Raw genomic sequence first — 24,143 nt, 5'->3', positions numbered from 1 at the left:
CCTTGGCTCTAAGTTACAAGGAACCTGGCTCAGCAGGGGAATCTTTTCGCCCTGGGAAGAGCGGCAGTTTGATTTTAAGGATTGCAGTGGATCTCTCCACCCATTGATACGATCTTAAAGGAAACACATCTGTTTCTTCCCTCGCTGTGGTTGCCTGTGCTCCAGTCTTTGGCTTTGTTCAGGTGAAAGCAAAATTACAAGAATCCAGGTTAGAGAATGCCAGAGGACTAACATCCACAAGTCAAAACAAATAGTCCGTCCTGATTTTCTGTACTGTGGGCTGTAACTAACGTGTACTTCTCTGAAATGCTGAAAATTGAATCTGTATCTCACGGCACTGTCTGGAAAATCACATTTATTTACATTTAAACTCTTTGGGTGCATCCAGATATCTGTATGACGTAACAAGGAGACACTAAAATCCGATTTAAAGAGAGGAGCGTGGTTTTGAACTGACTCTACTCTAGCCGTGAAGTTAGAGCTTGTTGATAAGAGCAGAAGTGTAAGAAGATTTCCAGGGCCAGGCTTGCTTGTCATGTTCTGGTTTTTATCTCCTCCTTCTATTTCTAATGTCCGTTCCTGATTTCTTCGCTGTAGGAGAAAACCTGTGCTTTCACCTAAAGGGAAAGGGGAAGCTAAGAGCGCTTATCCGATGCAAGAACTTAGTTAAAAACTGGCGCAAAGCTGCCAGAACGGGCTGAGGTGTGCAGAGCATTGCTGTCCACCCGAGCTGCTCTCCTCGGTCCCTCTCTGCGCTCCGGATGTGACTCGGTGCTGATCCGGTCTCGCACACCGACCCTCCATCTGGAGACTGTTTTGCACAGGTTCCTGAAATGTATTGCAAGTCCTGGTTCCACGTCCTTGACCGCCCTCCTCTTTCAAGAAAAGGCTTTCATTTTATCGTGGGTCTCTCTCGTACGCAGGTATTAACCTTTAGTATGTCTATATTGAAGGTTTGATATTTAATTCCACTGGCGTTCTGTGACAGGTTCTTAAAGAGAAATCAAATTGTCATTGTTTTCCCAGTTTTGAGCATCCACTCAAGTCTGTTCTGCTGGGGGTAATTTTTGTGGTACGTTCATGTTTACTGAGGAGCACACCTCAGTGTGTTTGTCCATCGTTACACAGCAATGTCAGGAATCCCGTGCACGTTCTCCACTCCTTTTCCAATATGTTTTAGTTTTAAGAGTCACTTTCATTTGAAAAAATCAGGAAATATGCTCAAAGAGCACCAACTGCAGTAATTCCATTCACTTCAAGATCAATTCAGCTTTTCCCAAATTTGGTTCTGATAACAACCAGTTCCTTTGTTTTAAAAGCCAGTTCCAAAAATCAAGAGATTCTTCAAATGTTTTGCTTTGTGAGGTTGTAGCACAGATGGCCGCCAGCACGGGTGTGGCGTACAGCGTCCCATCCAACAAGTGCTGAGGCTTTGCATCAAAACAGATAAGGCAAAAAAAAAAAAAAGTCTTGAAAGATGTAAACTCCAGGCTGTGTTCAGGTTATATTTTTTTTAATAAGCGGTGTTATTTTTACCCTTGGGGTACTAGCGGAGCTTTTTGAGGAGCTGCTTCCTTATTGTCCATCTGTGTTTCCGCGTGCATGTGTGAAGGATTGGAACCCTGCAGAAGGAGGCCGAGGTGTTGTGGCAGAGCGCATGTTTATTGTTTGCAAAGGAAAGATCAGAGGAATTCTTCTCTTCAGAGATTATGCTGAAGGAAAAGTATGAAGGTAGAATTCCCAAAATAATAATTTCTGTGTGATTGTTCTTGTGCAGTTATTTGTGGTGGAGTCAGGCAAGGAGAAAGTGACCCTCAGTATCTGTATTTTAAAAATAAACCCTGAGCTCAGCCAGCGTGCGTCAGGGCTGTGCTGGGAGAGCCGGAGGCGCTGGCTTTGCGCGGGGGGATCGGAGTGCCTGCGGCTGTCACTCCGCGCTCGGGGCTGGCTGCTTCCCCTCCGCAGCTGCCGTAGGCCCCAGGGTCTCCGCTCAGACCGGGAGAAGTGGCTGGGGTGAAGATGAATTAACGGGCGTGTTGTAGAGAGGTTGACCCAGGGTGGGATACGTGCGGTGTCTGAGTTACTGAAATGGTCCCGTTGTAGGTCAGATTCGGAAACCGGCCCCAACACCAGAACCGCTGGATCAGTAACGGTGTGGCTGCAGCCCTCAGCATCGTGACAGATGACGTGCCGTCCCAGAGTGGTTTGTTCACGTGGTGGGTGAAGCTCAGCTGGAGACGGGTTCTCCTGGTGGTAGCAGAGGACGGAGAGGGACGGTGCCTGTTGAAGGAACTGGAGTTTACATTCTGCTTCGTAAGCTGTCCGTATTGCAGGCTTTTGAGTTAGCTACGCTCATCGAGAATAATTCATATTCAGATTTTTTAAAATAACCATCATGTGATAGTTTGCATTGCTCGTTAAGCAGTAATGGTTGTGAAAAGTGAGTCACAATTCTTTTAATCTTGGAGAGAGGAAAATCTCTCTGCTGACTGCTGTTTCTTTCTCAATGTTTTTAATGCCTTTTGCTTTTGCGGTAATGTTGGGAATGTAGATGTTATTCTCAGATAACATTTTAGGTTTTATGTTTTGAACTGAAAAATGATGAAAACACTTACTAGTTTCAGAGGTAGAAAAGTATCGTTTAAAAAAACCTTAATCTTAGACTAATTACCTTTGGTTTTTTCTCTAAGTGTTGGGACAGCCTGGGGAGTTTGTGGGAAGGAATACCTGGGAAGCTGATGGAAGTGTTGATACTGAAATCCCAAGCCAGCTCATACAAAGTAATTAAAGCCTGTGTCTGTCGTGCCAGAGGGAGGGAGGAGAACGAGGATTGTGTGAGAAGTCATGCTTTGCGTCTCGCAGATGTGCAGGGTTGTAAGATAGGATCCCTACCCCAGCTTCATGCAAACGATTTCACCCCGACTGACAGATCAGCGCTTTTCTAACCTGCGCGGGCGTTCAGGGTGATCCAGCTCCACTTTGATGTTTTGTCTTTGCGAGATCTGTGGCAGAGAAGTCATGCACATCTGTCCCTTTGTCTTCATTATTTATCGCAGCTGATTCTCTCAGTTTGACCTAAGATCAGCGGTTCAGGAGTTCAGGACGGCTGCTGGTGTGGGGAGTTAGAAAACGTGTCTTTGGGGAAACGGCGCGTTTGTGGGGGAGAGGAAGATAACCACGTGCTTGACTGGCGGTAGGGGTTGGCTGCACGGAGAAGGAGCGAGGGTGAAGCTTTGGACTGCAGGGAAGCAGGAACTCTGGAAACTAGGGATGAAGAGCTGCTGAGGGCTGCCACAAACTGCAGAATGAAGCGTGTGGCCAGAGGTGGCGGGGTGGAAGGGAAGAGGTTTCCTGGAGGGGAAGAGAAAGGCTTGCCGAGGATGATTCTTAGAGGACAGGTTAGGAGAGGGCCATCAGACCAGAGCTGTACGACTATTTAGGAATATTTGCACTTTGAAAAGGCTGAAGAGTCAGGTAATGCGTTGGACAAGCATTTGTTTTTCCCAGTTTTTAAGTTAGAATTCAACTTTTCGAGGCCTGATAGGTGATTGTTGAGTAGCAAGGATAATCAGTTTAAAAATTTCAGTTGATAGTGGAAAAGATGTCTGGGGTACAAACCGTATTGAAAGGCCCAGGCAAATATTTTCTGTTTCTCCAGCATCTTGAACCTCTTTGCACAGGACCTGGGTTGTAATGCCAGAACTTGCCTTTGGAAGAGTTTTGAGGATCTCACAAAATTATTGCTGCTCATGCTTAAAGTTTTGAGCCTTATTCGGTGTGTATTCTCCTTCTTGTCCCTTTCTCCTTCCCAAATCTGTGAAAATGCTTCTGTTGGGGTACAAACTACTTGTGGATACAGTCTTTGGGGATAACAGCATTTCTTCTTAGAGGGCTTTGTGACAGTTTTTCCTGTCCCTTAACCAGGTTTGAAGGAGAAGGTCTCACCAAGACTGCCTGGCTTTCGCTTTGTTAGGTGCTCATGAATTCAGAGACGGGAGACGTGAGTGTTTCAGGAGGAAGCGAGCTCCCTCTTCATTTCCTTGTGTTATCTGCCAAGCTGAATTCTTAGCTCTCTGTGGCCTCAGGCCAATGACTTGGTTTTCTTCCTCAGTTCTGTCAAGTGATGTCAGCCAGTGACTGCTATTTCTATGGCGTTACTGGAGGAAATAGCAGGCGTGAGAAGAAACAATGAAGGAAACAATCCAAAGAAATTGCTCAGTAGCTCATTTGCATTTTGTGGGTGCCTCCTCCTTGTATTTTACATTTGTGCTCTCTCAAGAAACAGATGTCTGTCTGGGAATACGTGTCTCTGTATTTTGTGGAGATGTTCTAGCAGCCACTTCGGGTGCCTCCGTTGCCTGCCTTGGACACTGGTTGTGCCTGATGTTCTTACTAGGATGTAGTATGACCTGTAGTTTTCACACAGTGATGGTAGAACGTGGTGTTCTGGTGCCTTCCCGAAACAGCCAGCATGCCATCGCCAGTGTTATGTTGTTGAAATTTTTTTTGTTTGTAGAGTTAGCGTTCAGTAGCAGAACACTGACTGTTCCCCAGTGTCAGGACCATAACAAGGTTATGTTACCTCACCCTGCCATGGAAGTAATAAGGGAATGTTACTTGATTTAATGACACAGTCATGGGGTAAGTACCAGGCAGAGCCTGCAGAGGTCTTCAGCTTGTGTCTCTGCTGCTGTTTGCACCGGTAACTTAACACAGCTCTTCATTTTCGAGACTAGTCTGACAAGGAGTGCTGCAGTTCAACCTGGGTTTCTTCAGCCCTCGTAGGGAAGCATCTCCAGGTTCCCGGAGAAGAAGAAACAGCCATAATATTTCAGAGTGTGCGTGTAAGTTCTTGGGTTTTCTTAAATTTCAGGAGGGTAGATTTTGTCTTGTTTAGGGATCTCATGGGTGCCTGTACAGCTGGTTGATCTTCCAGGACAGCCTCCTCCAAGCACAAGTGTAGTCCATCCCAGCATGCAAGAAGGCAAACAAAACCAGTAGGAGGCCAGCAGGGATGAACATGGAACTGCTGATAGAGCTCAATCCCAGGATGGAAGTGTCAGGAAAGTGGAGCTGGGGCTGGATGGCCAGGAGGAATATAGGAATGTTGCCTGAGCATACGCAAATGGAGATGGGAAAGCCAAAGCTCATCTGGAGTGAGGGATCAGAAGGGCTTCTGTTAGTACATGGGCAGCAAGAGGAAGGCTAAGAAAAATTTGAGCCCCCTGCTCTGAGTGCCTTCTGACCAAAGACGTGGTGAGTCCGGAGGTACTGAGGAGGTGCTCAGAGCCTTTTCTGGCCTTGTTCCTCACTGGTTAAACCAGTGCTTGTTTTTTACCGAGCAAAACAAACACGTTGTACTCATCCCACTCAGTGAGGGATGATGGAGTGAGCAGAGCTGTCTGATTTGCATTCTGACGTGGCTGAGTGACATCAGCCTGAAACCAGTGCTGTCGGTCATAGCCGGCAGCCCGCTGGGGAGCCAGACGCTCGGCAGTCGGAGCAGCCTGGCACCGAAGGAGCTGGCAAACGGCACAAGGTATGGAAGTCAGTCAGTGATTTATGCTGGGTGAGGAGGATGTTCACTGGAGATGTAGGTGAGCAAGTTTGTCTGCTTGCTGGACTTTTATTTGCATCTTCAAATGTTTCTTTGGGCGTTTTATGCTTTTTCTGGGACAGAGGTCTCCCAAAAGAGGGTGTATGTTAAAATTGTTGCTTTTGAACAGAGCGGCACGTGACCAGCCTGCACCAACGCATGAGGTAGGGTTGGTGTTGGTGGAAAGCTGGAAAGACTGGGAATCAAGGCGGAGCAGCCCACCTTTCTCAGCGGGCTGCAGAGAGCTGTTCTCTTAGGGAGTTGTGGAGGCAGATTTTGCATTTCTGCTTTTAAGATTAGGAGTGAAGAATCAAGCTTCTATTAGACTAGTAGTAGAAGTGAAAAAATAATGAAAAGTTCCTTGAAAAAGGTGAAGGATTGCAAAATGGATTTATTCTTTGGTGGGCAGCAGACATGAAACAATTTGATAGGAAATGTCGGCTGGTAGATATAAGTGAAGAGAATATCTGAAAGCCAGGAAGTTGGGGATGACTGGTCACTGGTGGAGCAACAGGGCTGCACAAATAATTTCAAATTTTCAGCCAGCTTCCAAGAAGAGGATGGGGAGAGCGAAGTCTGGATGAGGAGAGGGAGCCTGGAGAACATGGGGTTGATGATTCCAAAGGGAAGGAGGTTGTGGGTTTGTTTCTTTCACTACTGGTCAGAGCTGAAAAACAGTCTTGTTTAATGCAAAAACAAAGGGGAGATGCTGAGAGAAGTTGCAGTTTTAGGGAAAAACAAGGGCATTCAGAATCACAAGAGATGAGAAAGCTGGGGAACAAAGGAGAAATAAAGCAGAATTAGCTGCAGGTGAAGAGAGATCTGTACCCAAGATTCATACCAGCATCCGTCTGTGGGATTGGAGATTCTGCATCAGTTGTGACCAGAGCAAGCAGGCTTACAACAATCTCGAGAAGTTCAAGGAAATGGAGATGTAGATGGCAGCGGGTTTTGCAGGAAACTTAAGGAGAAGGCATGCCAAGAGAGTGAAGGTCAATAGGTGGTTCATGGACTGGAAAGATTTTTATTTATTTTTTTCTTTTTAAGCATGAGAGGACATTCCTAGAGAGGCATTTTTCTTAATGAATAAATTGAAGCTGAGTCCTTGGACACTGTCCATCCATGGTTAAATTCACTTGATGATAAGAAAAGCCTTAAAGTGCTGAAGAATCAACAGAGGGATGGGGAAGGAGAGGGATCTCAGGCAAAGGCAGTGTCACCGCGAAGGCAATAGCCGAAAGCAGGTATGATGCCAGGGTAGCTAACAGGGATGGGGAGATGGAAATGAGCGTATCAAAGTGAAGTGAAATTTGGAAAGGCTTGTGTAATCCCTTCGGGCGGGAGACTGGGATAGGTAATCTCTGTCTCAGCATGAGGAAAATGTTACTGAGAATTTTGGAGCGAAGTTTTTAATCTATAAAGTTTACCAAGTCTTTAGTGATAAAACTTGATATATGTTAGGAAAAAAGTATGAAAAATGTTAGAAAAAAATATATGAAGAAAAAATGATCCCAGCAACTGTAATCCCAGTATTGCGATGTTTAGTGTGAAGTTTTTACACACAAAAAAAAAAAAAAAAGACAAAAGACCTCTGGAGACTGAGATTAAGAGATTAAATGTAATATAGGCATTCAAGAGAGAGCCTGTGCCACATTAATCTGAGCTTTCTTTGTTAAAATTATTTCTGCGTAGCAGAGCTACAGTCAACGTCATGTCTGAACTTGTAACTTCCCTCGTATGGCTGTAACGTGCAGCTTTAGTTAAAGGGGGAGAGATCAGCACTGTGGGGAGTATCAGTTACACAGGAAGCTGTCTAGAAGAGTTACCAGGCGAGAATTTGCCCGTGGAATTCTTGAATCATTGACAATTATCAAAATTAGTTAAAAGGTTCAAGTGCCTAATATGCAGCGGTAACCCAAAATGAGGACGTGTGGGCCGGAGCAGGACTGGAATACAGCAACTCTTCCAGTTTGAAATACCAGAGAACCTTCGTGAGTGTGCAGAGGGCTCTCTTGACCCCAGCTGCTTCTGAGAAGGACAGGACAAGCCTCTCCATTTTGGGCTCCAGCATGTCAAGATTTAAGAGGCTTTTTTGGTTTTAGTTATTTCAGCCCCATAAAAAAAAATAAAGCGACTTGCGTCGAGAAGCAATGTAACTGCGTCCTTATGGCGGTGTGCTTCCACGTTAACTCGTCAGTTCCCCTGTGGCACTGCCGTGTGCTGGTGGTTAATTACGTCCTGGGAAAACTGGCTGTACCGGCTGCAGGAATACCTGTGCTGGTTCTGGCAGCGGTGTCGTTGGCGTGATGCTGCGCTTCGGCTGAGGCTTGGCAGCCCTAAAGGGCTTGGCCCACAGCCGCTCCGGGGATGGTTTTACCTGTGGCGTTGTCCACCCACAACCCTGGATAATCAGCCTGCAGACAATGGACCATCTCTGGTACGATCAAGAGCTGGAAGGCCTTCGTAGCCAGAGTTGGAGGGTTGAGGTGACCTTGAATAGCCCCGTGTTGTGTGTTTGGGGACTGACGGGAGAGATTTGTGTTAAAAAATGGGGATGTTAATGCTGGATGCTCCTCTCAGAAGTCCTGTTCAGAAACAGAGGAACATGCAAAGGAAGGTTTTCTGTTTCTCTGGCTCTGGCTAGCTGCCTTAGCTGTGTGTAACATACAGGGGATTAGGAGCAGTGGACTTGTTTAGCCTAGACAATAAACGATGAGAAAAAAAGTCTTTTTCTAAAAAACAGCAAGAACAACTTGTTTGTGGTGAAACCCAGTGTAAATGCAAAACCAAATGGCATTGAAATTCTTTATTGTGGTGATTTTGTACCCACCAGAGGGTTTAGGAACAGCTTTCTGGTATAAGCAATTGCTGCAAAAACTTTGAGACAGCCTGGTACCCTCACTGAAGGGATTATCGTTGCCTCTCATTGCAAAAAGCTGGAAGTGGCTGAGTGAAGCCTTGGCTTTTCCTAAAATTGACAGCTCGCTGAGGTACAGGGAAGGAGGAGACAACTTGTCAAGTTGTATGTTGGAATTTGGAAGGAAGTTGCAAGTTCTGTGCCATTGGGTTCAGAATTCCTACAGCAAAGGCTAAAATTACCTTGGCATCGATGTTAGCGGTGTCTGCCGCGCAGATGTGAAGGCAGGGGGAGGAGGGCTGGGTGGAGGAACACTGATGAGTCAAAAAAAGAATTAAAAACTCCAGTGTAAGCTTTTTAAAAAAAAAAATATGGATTTTTGTTTAAAAGCAAACTGAAAGCTCCAGTCTAATCTTTTCTTTTGTAATAGATCTTTATATTATCTTACAAGTATAATCAGTGAACAGCAGCTAATGCAATAATGTCTAGTGTAACGCTCTGCCTGTAAACTGCAGGCAGACGCCTACACTTCGTCTTCTTCAGCGTGAGCGGGTAGCGACCCAGTTCTTTACAAAGACTCGTAAATTTTTTTTTCTCTCTCTGGTCTCCTCCGCCCTTATCTCCTGTGTTCATGTATGTAAATTTGAATGAGTATTCCCGTACCTATATATTCATGTTTAGCTTGGCAGTGGATTTTGTAAGTGAAGCAGCAGAATAACGCTTTGAAGATGTAGGCAGACATTTTCTGGATAAACTTGCTCTGTTGCTTTTGTTGGGTGAGGGGGGCTACGGTGCTGGCTTCTGTAGGGAACTGCTGGAAGTTTCCCCTTTGTTCAGTGGACTTGGCCGGGCCTAGGGCGGACCCGCTGCTGGCCAGGGCCGAGCCAACTGGTGACAGAATGTTCTGTGATAATGCCTCTGTGATAACGTATTTAAGAAGGGGAACAATAAAAAAAAAAAAAGAGAAGATGTGAAGACGCTGAGCGGGGGCAGAGAGGGGGAGGCACGAGCCTTGTGGGCCTTGCACCCCTCACCCTCTGACCTCCGCTGGGCAGCAACTGGGCCCAACTCGGCCCGGCCTGGCTGCAAGAAGTGGAGAGGAGATGAGATGTGAAGAGACCCTGAGAGGCGTCTGCCAGCCTGCTGTGAAGGATTTCTGTGAGAGGAACGGCTGCAGACGCCAAGATCAGTGAGGAAGGAGGGGGAGCAGTAATGTGGCTCCTGGCCGAGATTCCCCTGCAGCCCGTGGTGAGGCCGGCTTGTGAAGTGACCTGTGAGGAACTGACCGTAACCCCCACTCCCTCTTCCCCGCTGTGCCGCTCGGGGGAGAAGGAAGCAGAGATAATATTAAGCCTGGGAAGGGGGAAGGATGAGGGGAAGTTACTTTGTTCTCTTTCTCATTATCCTGCTTTGGTTTTAATAATAAGTAGATAGTTTCCCCCAAGTGGAGTCTGTTTTGCCCATAACGGTAACTTTAAGGATCTCTGCCTGTCCTTATCTCAAACCTTGAGCCTTTTTACTTACATTATCTCTCCCTGTTCCCTCGGAGGGTGGGGGGAGTGAGCGAGAGACTGCGTAGTCTGGTCCCAGTCGGGGCTGAACTACGACACCTGCTTAGCCATTTTACCTTTGAGAGCAGGAGTAACCTTTCTAGCTAGATGCCATGCTGCTTCTCAAACAGTTCTGCTTTGAAAGTGAAACTGAAGATAAAGATGTCCCTAAGGAGTCTGAGTACGGTGGTGTTCCTGATCTCTGGCTCGGGGCTGAGGGAGCTCTCAGGGCTCTGCTCTGCTGCGGCGTGCAGATCCCGCTGGCCAGCACAGCCATTTCTGCTTTCCCCGGAGCGGCTCAGCGCAGCCTGGCAGTGCAGACCTTTGTAGCTGTAAGGAGTCAGATAAAACCGTCAAGTTTTAAGAAAAGAAAATCAGGAACGGCACAATTTAACAAAGTAAATACAGTAGACAAGACTGCAGGGCTGTGTGAAGTCCATCTGCTTCAGGACTCTCTAGCTGTGTCGCGTTAAAGGAGCGTTTGTTGGATTATGTATTGAGCGCCTGACCTTGTCACAGTGTAGGCTGGGTAAGTGGTGAAGCCTCGTCCTCCCTGTCCCCATGGCATGTCTGTGATACTTCCCTCTTCTTGACTTCATCCTTACATGTATTTTCTGCGACAAGCTTCGTGCTGTTCTTCCAGTGTTTGCTGTCCTGCCCACTGTTTGTGAGATCCGACTGCAGTTCTGTTCAGTGTCAGGTATGGGAGTGTTTTGCAGTGTTGGTTTTTCCTTTGTTCTTGCTGAACTCTGTGCGAGAGGTCTGTTACCCCTGTATTCAGAGCTGGAGGGCTTCGTCCTGTGTGTTATTACACAGCTACAACTGGCACGGGGCGCTCTACGAGGCACTGGTTAACAGCATGGTTGTTGAGTAGCCTGAAAAGCTTTCTCTAGCGCGTACAGATGTGTGCTTCAGCTAGCTTCTCTCCTTTCAATGCACAACGAGCCCTGTCACCGCTCTCCCATGGCCCCCGTTTCAGGTGCCTTTGCTGAATCACCAACGGCAAGACGGGAAGGGAACTGGCGCTGAAGCATCCTGCAGCCCTTGCAGAGAAAAGGGGGACAGAGAGTGGGTAGGAGATGCTTCCATCTTAAAACAGCCTTGATGGGGAGAGTTAGGTTGTACTCCAGGCCCCAGAGAGTTGTAGAGACTCGAGATTTGGCAGGCAGCTTAAAAACTGTTGCATCTTGATTGTCAGGCTCTTAAAACGGAATTTGAAGAGTCTGTAAACACTATTTATCTTTGGTTTATGTGCCGTCCATTGCGCTGAAGGAGAGCTAGCGGAAGGAATGGAGAACAGCTTGGAAGTGGAAGCAAAGCTGCAGCTTTCAGAGTCCCAGAAGCTGCACCAGGAAGAAATTCCTGTGATTATTGTCAGATCGAAAGCTAATAAAAAATCTGGATATTCTTTTCGGTGCTAATGAAGTTTGATGATAGCCTTACTAGCACTTCTTTTGGTTTCAGTCCTGCAGTATATCAAGCTCTTGATTTTTAGGAGGTATTTTTATGTTGTAGGTTTTGGCAACAGAAGCTGAAATCAGGGAGTGCGGGAAGGAGGAAAAGAATGCATTTTTAGTAATATAGTTTTCTTTTTTCTTTGGGGAAAAGGGGAAGGTGTTCTCCTGCTTTGTGGATCTTAAGTGGTCAGAAAGTTTGCATCCACTTGGTGTCAGTTACACAAATATTTGTGGTCAGCTTTGTCATCATACTGAGTGGGCTGTGCATGCTCCAGGAGAAATGAGAATCGAATTTGAAGAAATAGGGTCCTGTTCTTCCCTGTTGTGGTCAGATCAAAAGACACAGTGAGATGAATAATAAAGTCCAAATCAAGAAAAAGCGTATTGATTCAGACAATACCCCTCAGACTCTGCAGAATTCTGGAATGAGGCAGATCGCCCGTTTAACTAACAAAGAAACGACTTCTGAATTAAAAGAGATCTTGGAAAACCAAATGTATGATTAATTTCCGATTTGTTAGGCAACTCTGCTTGCAGAAAATGAGCATGGAGAGGATGGCATTTCCCGTGTGCTGTTCAGATTATCTCGGTGGGCATCTCATTCCCACACTTCCCCTTCCCTTACTCCGTCCCCGCGCGGTCCGTTTGACTCCGCTCAGGGCTTGTATCCGGGATATTTGGTGTGACTGGCCGGAATCAGCAGCCTGTGTTGGAGGGCAGTGTTTTTGTGTGAGGTAGAATTATCTAGCAACAGTGTTTTTGTGTCGAATGCTTTGTTACACCCATTCCACTGCCTTTTATGCTTCTAAACCCTCTGATCATGTATGTAAATCCCAGCTTCAGGCATGATCTTTAAAATTACATTAAGAATCCAGCTTACTACTTAGCACAGAAATGCTTACCTGGAAGTACTTTCCTTAGTCATTTAAAGCAGAAGATAGCTCTTTTTTTTTTTTCTTTTTTTTAAGATGAAATGTCAGAAGAACATTAATTAGAACGCGTACATACGCACACATGCACACAGTGGAATTGCAACGTGTAAATCGAAGCAAACACATACAAAAGACCAGAGACTGAAAAATGAGGGTATGTACATGTAAAGGAGAGCTGGCAGCCAGCCCTGGAGCGGACTGGCCGCATCCTCGTGACACAGAGCTGTCAGTTCTGTAGCAAGGAGCCTGTGAGCCCGAGAAGCTGCAGTGTTAAACTTAAAACTTTCCCGTTCATCTTGCTGAGAAGGACACTGATGTTCTGTTGAGTTTGGAGGCACTTCTCACCATTTTAGCCCTTTTCTGGTTCTGCGCCAGGAGTCGGCAGCCACCGAGCACTCGATAAGAATCTGCGAGCAGGTTGGTGGTTCCTTGGGCACCGATGGGTTCCACACCTCTTGTGCTTTTGCAGCCAGATGCAACCTCAGCGAGGGTGTAATCCTTCCTCTGCTTTACCGGCTTGTGCTGACAGGTCTGCTGTGCGCGAGGCTGTCCTCAGCTCACTCCGGTCTCTCTTCCTTCCAGGATGGCACGCTCTCTGAATGAGTGGCTGTGGCAGCACGAGTTCTGGCTGCCCCCAGGAATCACCTGGCAGGACATGCAGGAGTCTGAAGACATTCGGTACCCTCAGCCTCGCGATCTCCTGCTCAGTATCCCTTTTGCCTTGATCTTGGTCGTCATCCGATGTGCCTTTGAAAGGTAAGGTACTGGTACTGTTTGGGGGTTTTGGGGGATAACGCTGGCAGTTTGGGTCCAACAGCTGGCTTTACTGTCTGTGCCCGTGCCTGGCTGAAGAGGCCCACAGAAACTGCAGGTCGTAAAGTCTGCTGAGGTACGTTTGTAAGCTCGCTCTTTCCAGCTCGATGTACTGGCTAAGGCAGTGTGTTAGACAGAGAACACAAACCCTACCCTCAAGGTCTAATTATAAGCAGTGTGACTTCCTACACGTAAAGCAGGTAGGCCCTAGATGAAGTTTCCGCTTGTGTTTTAGAGGACAGACCTGCTGTTTTGCGTTCTGTTGCACCTTATTTGCTATTTCTGGGTCGGGTGCAGCAGAAATCATGTTCAGACTACCCAAATAACAGTTAAGTCTCCTTTGTCTCAGGTGGTGGGGATCTGGGGCATCGCGCTTGCCAGGCCAGCCTCAGTAAGATGCGTTAGGTTGGGCTGTGCCATCTGACCTCGGAATCAGCACCTGGTAGCCGCACGGAGGTGTGCATGTCACAGACCACCGCTCCGGGTTCAGGAGCGTCATTTCCTTGGGAATGCCACATAGAGACGTTTGTAGCTGCTTCTTTCAGGCCAGAGCCATTTGAGTGTTTTGCATCTTACTCTTCAGCACAGAAAATTTGGGAGTTACGGCAACGGCGTAGCTAGAAATCTTTCAGGGTCCACTGACTCTGAGTTTCCTGAAGGTCCTGAGCTGGTGCCGTTGCTTTATGCAGTTTGGTCAAGAGTTAGTGCGCCACTTTCATGATTTTGAATGCTCTTCGTAGTGGCCTTCACTGGATTGAAAAATCCCTACTCCTAGTTGCTGATCAAAGAGCTAATCTTTTGAAATAGTCAAATCTACAGTGGATTTAAGCTTAGAAAGAGGGAAAACAGATAATTAAAATGTTTTTGTCATCTTTTTCTTAAAAAAGTGGCTGCACAAGAAAACGGAAGCAGACTTCTGTGGGCTAGAAAGATGTTTCTTCTCCAGGTTCACTGTGATACAAGGACAGCTTGGAAAAGTTCGTAGAAGTTGAAATGATTCAGAGCTCTGCTGTGAGGATGTTTTTAATTAAAAAAGAAGCCAATATTTTTACATAAACACAAATAGTGATTCTTTAAATAATCATTTCATGATTATACATAGTTGGAGTCCAAATCTGTTCTTTGTAAACAATACGCTTAGTGTGCATTCCATAAATTCCATGAATTTTACCCTGCACTTTCCTGGGGACATGGGTGCCTGTTACCCCCGCTGGTGTGGGCGCCAGGGTGCTGGAGGTAACCATTGAAACACAAGGGACTCGCGTCTCTTCCGTGCTGGTGGGCAGGACGTGGCTGGATGCAGCACTCCTTCGGGTGGGCGCTTTCGGGTGGTGACTTGGACACGTTTTCAGTGCGAAGCTGGAGATTAACGCCCCGTGTCCTGCATGACTAGGGCTGCCCAGGTCTAGCTCCCCAGTACAAGACATGGGCAGGAGGGGGAAGGAGCCAAACTCTTCTCAGTGGTGCCCAGTGACAGGACAGGAGGCAACGGGCGCAAATGGAAGCACGTGATACTCCGTCTGAACATAGGGAAATGGTTTTTTTACAGTGAGGGTGGTCGGTGTTGGAACAGGTTCCCCAGAGCGGGAGCAGAGTCTCCATCTGTGCCGGTACTCGCAACGCATCTGGACACAGCCCTCCGCAGCCTCCCGTAGCTGATCCTGCGTGGGCCGCAGAGGTGGGCTGGAAAATCTACGGAGGTCCCTTTCGGTGTCAGTTCTGTGCTTCTGTGACTGTGCCCCTTTATTCCCCTTCCTCCCGCCACACCACTCCTAGTCCATCTGAATATCTTCTCCATGTGCTTTAAGGTGCCAACGACCAGGTAAAAAATATTTTTTTCTTTCCCATCCAAGCACTGCCTCAGCTGGGAGATTTTCCACAGGCCTGGTCCTCCTCATTAATTTTTAAAGCTGTTTTTATTCACAAACTTCATTAAATAAGAGCTTCTTGTCACACCCTTAAAAAAAGATAATATCACAAGCCCATTTTACAGGTCCAGGAAGCCTGTAATCAAACCACTGCCTTACCTATGCAAATTACAAGCCGGTGTTCTGAGCTGTGTTCTTGTTTGTCCTAACTTTCTGCAGTGATTTATTTCAGCGTGACACTCTGTCGTTCTCAGCCATTACTGCTCCACGTTCGGTTCATCCGGCAGAGGAAAGCTTCCCGCAGTGAGCAGGAGCTGTGAATCGGGTCCTCTGCTCCGTTACCTCGTGCGTACGGTGGCGCTCGCCCTGTTTAAAGTGATTTGCACCAGGTTTGGGAATTGTAGGCTGGAAGGATGTGTGTTGTTTCTCCATCCTTGTAGATGGCCTTGACTTTGTAGCTTTGTGCCTCTGGTCTGTGGGTTAAAATCAGTGTGTGTAACCAGTACACAGGTTTGCTTTTGGTTCCCTTACTTTAATCCCAGACAATTTATTCTGCCCTTACCCATTATTTGCGACCGTCGGGTGCAAAGCATTTTCTTCCCTAGATTGCGCTGTGTTCCTGGTGGTGCTTCCTCTGGGGTTTCAGAAACGCTGTCATGTGTTCACGTGGTTTTTCTGTGTCAGAACTCCAGGAACATACTGAGAGGCAGGAGGAGCCCGGCAGATTTTCTGCAATCCCTCATTCAGCAACTGCATCAGCCACCGTGCTTGGCCGATGGTTCCGTCTTCTTTGTTTAGAAGTTAGACTGGGAAAGACCTCTCTTCCTGGAGCATGGCTGTACCTCTCCTTGGCTCGTGCTGACTGAACTGTGAAAAACTGAGACAGCGACATCCTTTTAGCAGCCAGTTATTCTGTGTACGAGGTGCTGGCTGTGGGAAGAGGATCTGCAGCAGCTGGGTGGGGCCTGGGAGAGCTGAGGAGGTTGTGGGTACAGCCCTGAGGGGAGAAGAAACAGCTCACGCTTCGGTGAAGCAACTCTTCTGTGGGCCGTTTTGCTCTGGGAAAAGTGGGAAAACAAGGTTTTCAGTGCAGCAGAGCAGAAAGCTCGTTACCGCTGCGGTGCTCCTGGTCTGTGCCACGATACTGAGGCGGGTGCTGGGGAAGGTGGGCAGTGATGTCCTGACAAAGGAGAGGACCTAGAAATTGGGAACCTCTGCTCTTCCTTTGATGTTTCCAGGTTGTGCTTGTGAGCAGGAGGTGTGACCTGCACCTGTAATTTGGAGCCTGATTTTAAGAACCTGTACACCTTACTGGAACTTTTCCCTTGGCATATGCCTGCAAGCAGGGACTGCAGCTTCTCTTCGAGACCCTTTTTCATAAAAATCCAATTCTTGGAGTGCTGTGATTGTGAAGGAATCACAGCTTCTGTTGCAAAGCGTTTCTTGCCTGCATGGTTAGGAAAATGTGGAAACTGAAGTGCTTTGGTGCATTACAAAGCAGAAAGCTGAAAAACAGAGTTTACATCCAATTTAATAGTCTGGTTTTTTTTCATTTGACCAGTGATTTTTCGATGTTGGATAACTGAAAGCCAGTGTTTGAATTTGAATCTGAACAGTTCCCAACTTGCAGCAGAGGAGGATTTTAGTCAGAAAGATTAGGTCTCCTCTCGGGAGGATTGCGACAGTACGGGAGCCATGTGTGGTACGTTAAAAGAAAGGGATGCTGTTGGTCTGCGGGGAACAGGTATTTGAACTCAGAACCAGAAGTTAAATTATTTCTTTTACCTCACACTGTGTCTGAAAGCCTCTGCAGAAGGCATGTAGTGCACTTCTGCAAGATGGGGATTTGTCAGTTTCTACCCCTTCATGATTAGCCCATTTGGTTTCAATTTCAGCAGCTTTCACACAAAACTGTTCTTAGGGGGACTTCAGCCACCCCGATGTCTGTTGGAGAGACAACATGGCAGGGCACAGCAGTCCAGGAGGTTCCTGGAATGCGTGGATGACAGCTTCCTCCTGTAAGTGACAGAGGAGCCAACGCGGAGGGTGCCATGCTGGACCTTGTGCTCACCAACGGGGAGGGGCTGGTGGGGAACGTGGAGCTCAAGGGCAGCCTTGGCTGCCGTGACCGTGAGATGGTGGAGTTCAAGATCCTCAGGGCAGCAAGGAGGGAGTGCAGCAGGCTCTCTGCCCTGGACTTCAGGAGGGCAGACTTTGGCCTCTTCAGGGATCTGCTGGGTACATGGGATGCGGCCCTGGAGGGATGAGGGGCCCAGGAAAGCTGGTTGGTATTCAAGGAGCAGCTCTTCCGAGCTCAGCAGCGATGCATCCCAGTGAAGAGCAAGTTGAGCAAAAACACCGGGAGGCCCATATGGATGAACAAGGAGCTCCTGGACCAGCTGAAAATCAAAAAGGAAGCCTACAGAGGGTGGAAGCGGAGACAGGTAGCCTGGGAGGACTACAGAGAGGTTGTCCGAGTGGCCAGGGTCAGATAAGGCAGGCTAAGGCCCTGATGGAATTGAGTCTGGCCAGGGACATCAAGGGCAACAAGGAAAGCTTCTACAGGTATGTCAGGGACAAAAGGAGGTTCAAGGAGAATGTCGGCCCTCTCCGGAAGGAAACAGGTGACCTGGTTGCCCGGGGTATGGAGAAGGCTGAGGTGCTTAATGACATTTTGCCTCATTCCTCACCGATAAGGGCTCATCCAGTCACGCCACCCAAGTTGCAGAAGGCAAAAGCAGGGACTGGGAGAAGGAGGAACTGCCCACTGTAGCCAAAGAGCAGGTTCGAGAGCATCTAAGGAACCTGAAGGTGCACAAGTCCATGGGACCTGATGAGATGCACCCGCGGGTCCTGAGGGAACTGGTGGATGAAGTTGCCAAGCTGCTGGCCATCATATTTGAGAAGTCATGGCAGTCTGGTGGCATTCCTCAGGGGTCCGTATTGGGCCCAGCCTTGTTTAACATCTTTGTTGGCGACATGCAGTGGGATAGAGTGCACCCTCAGCAAGTTCACCAACAGCACCAGGCTGTGTGATGCCATCGACACGCTGGAGGGGAGGGATGCCATCCAGAAGGACCTGGACAGGCTGGAGAGGTGGGTCTGTGCCAACCTCATGAAGTTCAACCAGGCCAAGTGCAAGGTCCTGCACGTGGGTCGGGGCAATCCCATGTACAAATCCAGGCTGGGCGGGGAATGGATGGAGAGCAGCCCTGAGGAGAAGGACTTGGGAATGCTGGTGGACAAGAAGCTCAACATGAGCCAGGAATGTGTGCTTGCAGCCCAGAAAGCCAACCGCATCCTGGGCTGCATCAAGAGGAGCGTGGTCAGCAGGTCGAGGTTGCCCAGAAAGGCAGTGGATGCCCCATCCCTGGAAACGTTCCAGGCCAGGTTGGCCGGGGCTCTGAGCAACCTGATCTGGTTGGAGATGTCCCTGCTCCTGGCAGGGGGGTTGGGCTGGGTGGGCTTTACAGGTCCCTTCCCACCCAAACCTTTCTGTGATTCTGTGGTGATTACTGAATAAAATGCATTTGTGTGAACTTCCCCATGTAAACCGTGAAGTGAGAGAAGCTCGCTGGTGAAGAAGTAGGCTTGAAATGAAAATCATCTCACTGACTGTGTCCTGTCTTACCTAGCTGTGGAGAGTGGTACAGTTTAGTCCTCAGACTTTCTTCTTCTGTCTTCCAGAGAGCTGACAGACAGCCCTGATGAGACCATCCCTGCAGTTGAGATGATGAATCTGTGATGTTGAAATCGGTACCAACATCACCCTCTTAGGGTTGTGCTTGGAACGAGATTTAACTGAAAACTGAGTCAGAGCATGCACCCAGCATGTACAAGTGTCCCTTAGGAAGAATTTCAGGCTTTGATTTCCCAACGATGTTCATAAAAGTAGGATTGGTCCCATAATTCATGGTTCAACTCAAACCTCAACAACAAAGTAATTGGCACTTGGGTCAGTCACACCCTGCCTGCCTCGGCTGCAGCCCGCCTGGTTCTGTTACAGTGAGGTCTTATGCCGTGACCAGCAGGAAGGAGAGAAGACGAGGATTAAATAAAATGAAGAAATCAGTCGGGATAATTTAAATAGTTTTTAATAAAAATCTTGTTGGCAAGCTGCCCTGACAGCTGCCAGAAACATTCCTTCCTTTAATGGGTCTGCAAAATTTCACACCTTTCAGTTCCCAATGTGGATGGATGAGGAGCTGCAGTAAGGTGGTGGTTCAACAACAGAACTTGAAGAGCTTCAGGTGAATGTTTTCTCCGTTTCGGTGTAGTTACGGCTGTCGTTGAAATACCGCGTCACTGTTCTTCGCGCAGGACTTGCTGGTCCAACGTCGCTGTCAACCCCTTTGGTGTTAAACAAATCATACGATAGAATTGAAACATTTCTTAAGAGCAGTCAGAGGTGAAAACCAAAGCTCCCAGTGATGGCGATGTTCCTCTGCCAGCCAGCAGCCTGCCGGTCGCAGCAGTGCCGGGTGCTGCTGAATTTCACCGCAACGCTGACGTAGCTTTTGCGGTAATGCCGTGTCTTGTTGGAAGGTAGCTGGCAAGCACGCTTACCCCAGCCCTTCTTGCATGGTAGAAGCTTGTCTTTTTCCTTGGTCTTGGTACATCTTTGAGTGTTCCTGTAGCCAGTGGTGCCAAAGGGATTTCCCAGAGACGATGAAAACTAACGACTGACACACAGACCGGCAGACTGGCTTTGCAAAGGAGAGGTGGAAATCAGCTGTCGCACGAGTGAGCAAAGCATGGAACCGTTCTGTGCTTCCTGCCTTAATGGAATAGAAGTTACAGCATTCCATGGCTGGGTGGTCTGTTTATGAAATTGCTTTTGATATCTGTTCATTAAATTAAGAAACAGGTTGTTGAAAATGTCCAGAAGACCCTTCGGGAAGAACTCTTGATCTTGAATAGCCCCTAAGCACGCGCCTGTGTGGAGCGTAGGCTGTATGGCTGGGCAGCCACAGCGTGTGGTCAGTCATAAATACATCCCATACTGCTCGTAAGTAAAACATCTTTAGACACCTACATAGTGAAGTAGCTTTTGCAGCTTTTTTGCTGCAACATAAAAAAAAAAAGGAAAGAAACCCAACTGCCCAGGCAGAGCAGGCTTGGGTCTCAGCACTCGCTTCCCCGGCGCGGTGTTCGTCCGCTCGTAACCACCCTCAGCACCGATTTGCAGTTGGTGACTCAGTAACTGTTCAGGGAAGCTGTTAGCACATTAAGCATAAATCTTTTACTCCAAAACGCAGAGATTTTGCGCGTTCGGCTTTCAGCAGCAGTTCTGAAAAGCCCTTCTAGGCAGACGGCTGCTCTTTTCTCTGATGAGACTGACCGTGTGCCAGTGGCTGAGTGTAAAAGGTAGTGATTAATACGGAGCCACTAATTCTTCAGAAATTTGAGGAGGATATAGTTAATTTGGGCCTTTTTGTAAAGGTTTGCCAGGCTTCCTGTTTGCGCGGTGTCCATGCGGAGCCTCACTTCGTGCCATTGCGAGGCTGTTTCCTGTTCCCGAGGAAGAGAAGGGTGTTTGGAGTGGAGGAGTTGAACTGTTGAGCGCAGCACTTCTGCGCCCGCTTCTGTTACCTTTTGGTGACTTTTTTCTGTTTACACAGATTTTTTCTTTGCGTTCTTTCACAGTGAAAGACTGAAGATGCACAGCTAGCGTAAACATCCGCTAGTGTTTAGTGACTAGGTGTTTAGTGGCCGTGTCCTTGTTTACAACTGGTGTTTGATTTGCATTAGGAAAACCAGGATAAGTTACTCCAGTGAAGGCCAGGTGGCCTCCTGTTTCAGCGGGACGTTTCTTCTGCATTAATGCCACCCATCTGGTAGAGCCTCCCTCCTGACCTGCGCCAGGTCCTTAGTTCAGGCAGACGCCATTTCTGTTGACGTGATACTTATGCTTAGATACGAAACGCGGGAGGCAGCTGTTACGTACTACGTTATCTTTTAACAGCGCTGCAGGATCAGAAATCACTGTTACATTTTTGGTTGAACCTTTATCTTTTCTTTCGCAGAGCCATAGCCCTGCCCCTCAGTAGCAAACTGGGTGTGAGGGACAAGCAGAGACCAAAGGCGCAGCCCAACCCCACGCTGGAAACGTTCTACAGTACGCGCTGCAAGAACCCTGACGAGGTGAGTCCTTTCCGCCTTTGCTTTCCCCTAGATGTAGCTGCTGTGTCCTCAGCCAAATAGAGTCACGTTTGGAATCCTGAAGTCTGGTAATGCCACTCATATTTGGAAGGTCAACAAAGCAGCAGGAACCGCTATAGCAAGGGCCACTTGACACCGGCCGGACAGAGGGGTCGTTCTGCAAGTGCCATCAGCTATCAGTTCAGCTTCTGAGCCTGTGGGAGTAGCAGCTTTCCATAGGTAGCATTCAGAAAATTTAAATCCCAAACTTCTTTGGACAGGAAACTGTTCTCCCAGGGGAAATAATGACAACTCCTGTTTCCTTCTGTGTTTGCCTTAGGCATGGCACAAGCTGAAACACAGGAGGCTCTGTCTGAGTATCAGGAAACACTTCCTTACCGTGAGCGTGACCAGGCAGGTTGCCGGAAAGGCTGTGGAATCTCCAGCCTTGGGGATACTCAGAAGCCATCTGGACATGGTCCTGGGCAACCAACTCTAGGTAGTTCTGTTTGGGCAGGGGAGTTGGGCCAGATGACATTCAGAGGTCCCACATTGCACTGAAGCCAGCACTTCTATCCTGGAGAGTCCGTGGTACCAGAGTGTCTCCTCACCACGAGACTCCTGACAGTAGGGTGATGTGGGCCAGAACGCTGCAGCTGGCCACTGCCTTGCCCTCTCCGTTCACCACTCCCACCTCAGCCAGGCTGCTCGCTTCCTCCCTCTCCATGAGCTCTCAGCCATCTGCTTATGAGTCAGCTTTACTCCTCCGGTACAAGGTGAGGTTTTGCTGTTCTCAGCAGCCCTGTCCTGGGGAGGAATTCCACGTTATGGTGCAGTTGGAGGGTATAAATCAAGGGTTGCCATTTATTTCCACCACAAGGAGAGAAGTCATGAAGTAAGAATGGAAAGAAGCACGTCTGAAAATTGGTAATGAGCATGCTTTTGTACAACTACAAAAGTCACTCCCATGTGATACTATTGATGTAAATGCATTCCATGAGAAACTGTTGCTTTAAGGCTGTTCGCAGTGACGCTTCCAGAAGGCACATAAAACACGACAAACTTCTTGCACATCACTTGCTAAACTCTTAAGAGCTTGAGGACAAGAATGAAGGTAATTGCAGGATTTCTGTGGGTAGTCTGTTGAAAAATTACCCCTAGCAGGTTTACCGTAACAGGAGAATACCTGGTATTGAAATGGTGTTGCTTCTGCTCGTGACATCGGTTCGGGTTATTGACGGATACTGCGTCAGAATGCTGACAGGCCTGACGAGGTTCGGTGCCGAACTTCAAAAATTATTTAAGCTGCAGTAAATCTTTCTTGGAGTGACAGATTTAAGGGACAGGATGAAGAAGTGATTTGACAACAAAGTCCTGTGAGGAGACGAGACTAGAGTTTGAAAGTTGATACTGGAGAAGTTCACGTAAAAAATGTAAAGTTTCAACATTTGGGATTCATAACTGGTTGCTTATGGGGAGAACGGGAAGATTTTCTGCTCTCTGAGGTCTTCACACTGAGAGCAGAGAGCTTTCTGAAAGGTGCCTTAACTTGAACAGATTGGGGCCTGCCAGGAGCCTTCAGCTGGGCTCTGGTGGGTCAGAGGAGATGCCTGCCGTTGCCCTTTCTGACCCACGAACACGGATCTGAACCCTGCTTCCTCACCTGTTTTCCAGAGTGAGCTGATCCGTTTAGCCAAACAGTGCGACCTGCCGCTGAGGAAGGTGGAGAGGTGGTTCCGGCGCCGGAGGAACAGCGACCGGCCCAGCCTGTCCAAGAAGTTTTGTGAGGCCTGGTGAGCGGGAGCACAAGCCCTGAGCAGCAGGGGCCTTTGACCGGAGCAGAGCTCCACGGGCAGCTCGCTGCCTCCCAGCCTGCCCTCCACCCCTGTGCAGAGAGCATCCCAGCTCGCTGCCTCCCAGCCTGCCCTCCTCCCCTGTGCAGAGAGCATCCCAGCTCGCTGCCTCCCAGCCTGCCCTCCTCCCCTGTGCAGAGAGCATCCCAGCTCGCTGCCTCCCAGCCTGCCCTCCTCCCCTGTGCAGAGAGCATCCCAGCTCGCTGCCTCCCAGCCTGCCCTCCTCCCCTGTGCAGAGAGCATCCCAGCTCGCTGCCTCCCAGCCTGCCCTCCTCCCCTGTGCAGAGAGTATCCCAGCTCGCTGCCTCCCAGCCTGCCCTCCTCCCCTGTGCAGAGAGTATCCCAGCTCGCTGCCTCCCAGCCTGCCCTCCTCCCCTGTGCAGAGAGTATCCCAGCTCGCTGCCTCCCAGCCTGCCCTCCTCCCCTGTGCAGAGAGTATCCCAGCTCGCTGCCTCCCAGCCTGCCCTCGTCCCCTGTGCAGAGAGTATCCCAGCTCGCTGCCTCCCAGCCTGCCCTCCTCCTCTACACAGCATCCTGGGTCTTTCCTGCCCCACTCAATTCTTCTGCAACTCTCTGCTGCTTCTGTCTGAATGAAACATTCCCTGCTTTTCCCCTTTTCTTTCACTCCCAAGCCCCTTTTACTCCTGTCTCACCTTTATTCGTTACAGAGCCTCTGTTTCTGATTTTATAAGACTGGCATTCTGCTTTGAAACACAGTTGTACCTGAAAAACTCCTGCTGTTTTGCATCTTACTGCCTCTTGCTGCTTTGCTGCTGTTTCCGGGGCTCCAGACTAGTCAGCCCTTCTGTTGCCTTTCCCGTGGCTTCCCTATGCCTCTCTGCAAGCTGATTGCTTCCGCTGCGTCTTTTCTATAACCGTTTCGCACGCTATCGCTTTCAAAAGTCACGCAAGGCAGTGGGCTAGATTGTATTCTGCTGTCAGGTGACTTCAGCATCCTGAAAATTAAATACCAGCACCTCTTTTGTAGCATCAGAAAAAGGGGCCTTTGTGAAACCGTGTGTTTTCCAAAGAGCAAAACTCTTCTTGGAAACAGCTGTGTGGAAATCCTCCCTGTT

At 48.4% G+C, this 24,143-nt stretch overlaps 1 protein-coding gene across 7 annotated transcripts in view; it reads left to right on the top strand.

Moving 5' to 3' along the window:
* Window positions 1–24,143, top strand: part of LOC104484622 (ceramide synthase 4) — a 56,166-nt gene that overhangs the window by 19,523 nt on the left and 12,500 nt on the right. For 4 of the 7 annotated variants that reach the window (XM_086767654.1, XM_086767656.1, XM_086767657.1 and 1 more), the window contains 4 exons: window positions 12,429–12,809; window positions 12,975–13,148; window positions 21,100–21,217; window positions 22,889–23,007. In XM_086767654.1, the coding sequence (XP_086623780.1) occupies window positions 12,976–13,148; window positions 21,100–21,217; window positions 22,889–23,007 (410 nt within the window). In that variant the 5' untranslated portion in view covers window positions 12,429–12,809; window position 12,975. Of the gene's footprint in view, window positions 1–4,824; window positions 4,845–11,518; window positions 11,579–12,428; window positions 12,810–12,974; window positions 13,149–21,099; window positions 21,218–22,888; window positions 23,008–24,143 lie in introns of those variants that run through there. The other 3 variants (XM_086767655.1, XM_086767658.1, XM_086767660.1) reach the window with 3 other exon arrangements.

The sequence above is a fragment of the Chlamydotis macqueenii genome, chromosome 26 (genome assembly GCF_036417535.1).
Source record: "Chlamydotis macqueenii isolate bChlMac1 chromosome 26, bChlMac1.mat, whole genome shotgun sequence".
Taxonomy (NCBI): Eukaryota; Metazoa; Chordata; class Aves; order Otidiformes; family Otididae; genus Chlamydotis; species Chlamydotis macqueenii.
The sequence above is the reverse complement of the archived record's forward strand: the minus strand, read 5'-3'. Positions and strand labels throughout refer to the sequence as shown.